General features: G+C 31.8%; 1 protein-coding gene across 6 annotated transcripts in view; it reads right to left on the bottom strand.

The window, feature by feature from the left end:
* Positions 1-286: 286 nt before the first annotated feature.
* Positions 287-6,000, bottom strand: part of LMO3 (LIM domain only 3) — a 55,876-nt gene continuing 50,162 nt past the window's right edge. For 4 of the 6 annotated variants that reach the window (XM_016159766.2, XM_016159765.2, XM_016159767.2 and 1 more), the window contains one exon: positions 288-4,579. In XM_016159766.2, coding sequence (XP_016015252.1) covers positions 4,474-4,579 — 106 coding nt within the window. In that variant the 3' untranslated portion in view covers positions 288-4,473. Of the gene's footprint in view, positions 4,580-6,000 lie in introns of all 6 variants that reach the window. The other 2 variants (XM_016159763.2, XM_016159768.2) reach the window with 1 other exon arrangement.

Below are 6,000 nucleotides of genomic sequence, written 5' to 3'. Positions count from 1 at the left end.
TGGCATTTACTGAGATAGTTGGGAAACTTTAGTTGATGACTTTGTATGTAATGTTGGTATTTCTTTTAATCTCTTCCCTTATTGCAGTCCATCTCCACCCATCCTCCCCAACTAGCCCCGTTCCTAATGGGGTACTCAAATGGTTACAACACTGGTCATGCCTATTTTAGTCTGTGAAAAGTTACTGAAATCAGAATATGTGTATTCTAAAGCATTATAAAATTTACTTTTAAATGTTTTAGCAGCTAATCCTTATAATGTTTAGATACATAATACCTTATAATAACTTGGCTTCAAAAAAAGCTATAGTAAAAATGTGAGTTTTCTTTATTTTCCTAACCATTTTTTTAGGTCTTATAAGCAATCAACTTTCTAAATTCTTCATTTATGATACTAATCACACAATTACCTACAGGCATGTATTAAATATGACACTGGTTTCAGGCAAATAATGGGCCAATTGCAAACAATGAATAAAGAGAGGCAGCTCCATTTATAACTGCTGTTTCAACAGAGCTCTATTGTAATCACAGTGATCTGAGGGTGACTCATTAATTAATTGATGTTCTTTTTTATTATGTGCTATTGAGTTAATGAGTAATTTGTGTGCGATAATTCTCTGAACACATTGATTACTTGAGATATTTTCTGGGGCTTTCATATCAATGAAATGCTGAATAGGTAGAAGATCATATTCACTTTAATATGCTCATTATTAGTGGGTTTGAGATGAGTACAAACCAGTGCAAAGACAACTTAAAGTCATCTAATGTCTGAAGTATCCTAAGTCTGCCTGACAGGAGGCTGAGGGCTCAGGGCAAGACCTGTCAAATAGCAGGTTCTCAGCAAATGTCAATTGAAATCATGACTATATTAAAGCTTTGCTTTCTAGTACCTTAAATTGCATTAAAGTCACATTTAAGAAATATCTATAATGGTGTTTTTAAGGAAAAGTAATAATCAAAAGGCTTTTGCTAATACTGTATTCTGTGCTAATGGCCTATTACAGTAAACATGAAGATTGTTTTTGCAACTGACTGAAGTGAACAGTAAACATGTTTGGCCTATATCATTTCTATGAAATTGTTTAAGTGACTATTTAGAAGGTAGTTTTCTTAAATTGATAGTTAGAAGGAAACAATTTATATATAGTATGTTTTACAACAAATATAATTTTCAGGACCATGTTTCAGTTAAGGCACACCATCTCTTCCTAGAAAATGTAGGTTTTAGTTGAGTTTTTTGTTTTCATTCATTGTACAGAAAAGAGGAAATTTGAAATTTAGTCTGACAACACAGTCGCTTTAAGAAAGATCACTTAAAATTTGTATGTATGTACAAAATTATACCCAGTAATCGCTACCTTCATTTTTGACAGTTTTATTTTCCCCACAAAAGTAAATAATAGTAAACTACCTAGCTCAGAGATCCCACATATAACATTTAGAGAAAGCATTCGAGGCACTTTGTCTACGCTTATGATTTACCTTTTAAATGTCCTTATATACTTTTTTCCTTTTACATGAACTCGATGTATGCTTTCTAGATATCATCTTAGATTTTGCCAATTAAGAGCAATCAAACAGTGTAATACCCCTTTTATTAAAAACATAAATCCAAATATAAAAAATGAATGAAAGAATCCAGCAGATATTTATTAAGCAAGATGAAAGTGAAATTACAAACACAGGTCAGCTTTTCAACTCAGCCAGCATTCTGGTGGACAGGAGGTGCCTGGGCCTTCATCAGAGGCAGCCCATGTGAAATGCATGTTAGGAAGTGAGCTTTCCCTGCTTGAGAAATCAAAGCTCCAGCGGAGGTGTCCTACTGGAGGCATCGATAACAAGCTAAGTGACATCAGGGCTACACAACACAAAAGAGGAAAGTTGACAACAATTCAGGACTTTGAATAGGCAAGACAATTAGCTCAGTACTTCAGGTCAAAAATGCTACCATTTAATGGGCAATTAGTTATAAAATGGCCTTTTTCTGTCTTGTTTCACAATTTCATAGAGATGAAAGATAATCTAAGGAGATTAAGGCCTTAATCTTTAATCTAGGTGAGTAATTTTGTTTGTAGAAAGAGCATAAGAATTAACTCCCCAAGGATTAAGCAAAAGAAAAGGTAGTAAAAACGTTGTTTGGTCTTTGGGTGGCAAGAATAGTTGAATAGTTGAACAGTTTGTTTCCAGTTTACAGGTATTTTGACATATTTATCTTAACATATGCAAAATCATTTAAATGATCTTTAAAAGATCATTTGAAAAAGATAACCACGATTAAAATTGTACATCCACATGAATCTCAAGCAACTCTTAATAGGTACTAGCAGGGCTACAGAATTATGAAAAACATTTCTCACTATCTCCCCTCCCCCATTTGTTCTGTTTTTTTGTTTGTTTATTTTTGGTTTTGGCTACGCAAGTCTTTTCATGAAACAAATGTAAGGCCTAAGGCTAAAATAATAGTTATTTTATAAGCTCCAAATATCTATTTTTGAAATTCTTTTTTCCACGTATTTCAAATTTGGAGGACACATGACTTGAACATTCTTAACCATGAAGCATTTGTAAAAAATACATATCATTCACTTTTCACAGAATTATTTTCTTAAAAATAAGAGGCAATATCCAGATTCACATGCATGTCCATAATAAAGCTTTGTTTTAAAACAACTCAAATCCATGTCAGCATTATTTGCAGCTTAATATTTTGGCACCGAACCAAGAATTCAGGTATCACATTTAATTTTCATCTGCAATATATATGTACTGACAGGACCAAATATGTGTGCAAATAATACTAGAAAATATTGTTTCCTATACAAGTGATCAGGAAAAAAATAAATAACGAAGAAAACCACAACACTAAATTCGCTCTAGTAAAAATATGCTTCATTGTGCCTGTGAGGAATTAGATTTGCTGGAAAGTAGTTCTAGTACAGGGAACAGAAGCAAAGAAGCAAACTGTGAGCAACCCAGAAGATGGGGTTATAGACTCATTTTTATTTCTTAAATTGTAATTTAAATAATCATTCTCCGTAATTTCTATGTTTAGGAAGTTTTCTTCTTTATCAGCTATCATGTAGGTAAGGGAATATTTCACCTTTAAAAAATGGAATGACAGATTTCAGCCTAAGTGATATATTCTGAGTGGGTAATTACTTAAAGCAATAGAGTAAGACACATTGAACTTTTAAAGTGTTAACTTTTAAACATTAAAATAAGTGGCAGGTAAATACAGAAAAATATATAATCACCAGTTCTCAGCTTCTTACCAATCCCTTTGTTTCTCTTCTTCTAGAAGATTCTCTATAAGTATTATGTTGCTCTGATCAAAAGTAACTTCTCTACTCAAATATCATCATAGCTTCAATGTGCATTATGATTTCAGTAGATTCACACTCAACTCCTTTTAGTGCCAGAAATTTATCAAGCCATAAAGTTATTAACCCTTAACTCTTATGGAGAGATCTGGGCAAAATTTATACAAGAAATTTATCATTTTAAAATTATCTCATAATTGTGGTAACACTTTTTAAATTAACCCTTTGGAAAAAATTTACATGATACCCAAAGGCACTAGTTTACGTAAGGGGTGAATGGGTGACTAAAAATAAACAAAATCAAAAACAAACAAAAAAACCCAAAGCCATTATACAGGTAAAGAACACATACACACATACACATATGTACACACGCACAAAAGATATTAAAAGGATAACCATTAAGCTTTAAAGTTATTCTAAAAATGGCACTTTTCATGTTGGTATAAAATGAAAGTGCTTTAAGATGAAATTTTTATGCATTTTTTTAAAGCTGATCTTAACCCTCTGAAAATAGGGGGTTATAATGAGAACACTGGTAAACTCTAAATCATAGTGGCAATAAGTGGATGTTGTTAAAATGCTTTGTGTGTGTCTTTTTTTTTTTTTAGTATTTTTAATGTTGATAGACTTGCTTTATCTATATGTGTATCATTAGTGAGATTTGGGCTTCAATTTTTTACTAGAAAGTTACAGCTCATTTAAAATAGCTGGTAGATACAGAAAGCATAAATATACAGTAAGTTTAAACACTGATTGTACTAAATGCAACAATACAAAGAAGCAAACAGAACACAAATGGTAACACAATAAAACTGTATTACATTTGTGCTTCAAATATTACAATACATTATATACAATAGTCCAAAATAAACATCTCATGCCAAGTGACACAAAAACAAATAGCAAGCAAAAAAATCCAGCAATATGTACATTACTTTTTTTTTCTTTAATAATAAACATTCAACTCTGAACTGGGGCAATTTCACTACATACAGATGCAGTCCGCCTTTTATTCCATATAACCATCCTGCTTTCCTATATCTACGCTATCCAGTAGGTTCCTGTGTCAATTCTTATATACATGTGGAGCAAAAAAGATAAAAGAATGTAGTGCTTCATATTCTTAATGGGGTGATGTTGAGAGATCAGCGAACCTGGGGTGCATAACCTTCTTTCATTAAACCTTCCTCGTAGTCCGTCTGGCAAAGGATCATGTTATTCTTTAGAAAAAATTTATCTCCAACACAAAATCTGAAAATATTTTAAAAAAAATGTGTTAAGACTATTTCACTCAGATTTATAGATTTGAAGATTTCTTTTCCTAATAATAATTTCACATGGTAATTCCCCGATTTGAAAACTTGTCTTAGAAAGTTGTCAACACTAAACCAACCTTAATCTATAAAAATCAAAGGAACATCGAAGAAAATACATAGGGAAGCAAAGGTGACTTTTTTTTTCTTTTACCACATTGTAAAAAAAAAACAACTAATCTATATACACACTCATTAAAATAAGAAAGAATGATAATAACATTTCACTACAGTAATTCTGAAAGATTTCATCATTGGCCATTTATCCACTTTATATAAAAAAGTAAAAGAGGTTAAAATGAATCAAACGATTAGAAAATAGCTCATTTTAAAGCTTCCTTTTATTTCGTTATTAAAATGTGACTAAATTCTAGTAATTTGAAAGTGATCGTTCTGAAGTGAAAGTTGTTTTAGCACCAGGCTTTGCTAGGCCATATTCCTTTGTTTCTGGCAAGTTCACCAACTATAAAATTATAAATGTCATTTCTTAGAGCACTTCCAATGAATTAGGTTACCCAAGAGTAACCTGAACAAATTTCTTAATATTGATGTGATAAATAAACTAGTTTTCAGTAGCTAATTATTATTTTATTCTATGAAGCATTGTTAAATGTGCAAGACAGTAATGTTTTTAATAAGTGCTCTTTTGGTATAATTTCCCAGTGGTGACACATTGGACAGAATTAAGGTCAGAAATAAATGCTTTTGCTGTTTCCAGTACATTTAACAATAAAGTAACTCTGGGGAGAGTTGTATATATTTTTAATTGTAATAATGTAACCTTCAAACAGCAGTGTCTGGTAGAGTTGACCCAGTTAAACTACTTGTAATTATACATGTTGACCTCACCGACCTTTGATAGTGGTCTCTCTTTATCAGATAGTCAATTTCAAATGATGTTCAAGCAGAAATCTTAGTGAGTAGATTAAATTGTGTAGTGAAAGCCACCCTTTAATGTTTTGTGAAGTTGAAAGTTTAAATGAGGAGCAGTTGGACTGATTTACATTTGCAAAGATTGGAATGCTAGACAAACAGTGAACCTATTTATTTTCCAACCGGGTAGCTTTGGAAATTTATCCTTATTCTAGCTAAGTAGATAGAGGGAAAAATGGTGTAATAAAAAAAGTAGATTGAAAAGAATTAGCTTTCCTCTTAAAGAAGATTGGTCTGTTTATTTGTGGAATTTACTTTTTTTCCCCAGGATTACTGCCTGCTGATGATGTTGATTGAAAGTAGAGACTATGTGCTGATCTTGAAATCCTAGAGTTGTTTGTGGTCAAGGCTATTAGATACAATGAACATTCAAATTTAGACTTTAAGTACATCTTCTTTTTAATGGTTGCAAACTATAAACTTTAA

Source organism: Rousettus aegyptiacus, unplaced genomic scaffold (genome assembly GCF_014176215.1).
Source record: "Rousettus aegyptiacus isolate mRouAeg1 unplaced genomic scaffold, mRouAeg1.p scaffold_m13_p_2, whole genome shotgun sequence".
In the NCBI taxonomy this organism is placed as follows: Eukaryota; Metazoa; Chordata; class Mammalia; order Chiroptera; family Pteropodidae; genus Rousettus; species Rousettus aegyptiacus.
This window is presented reverse-complemented; position numbering and strand designations above follow the sequence as displayed.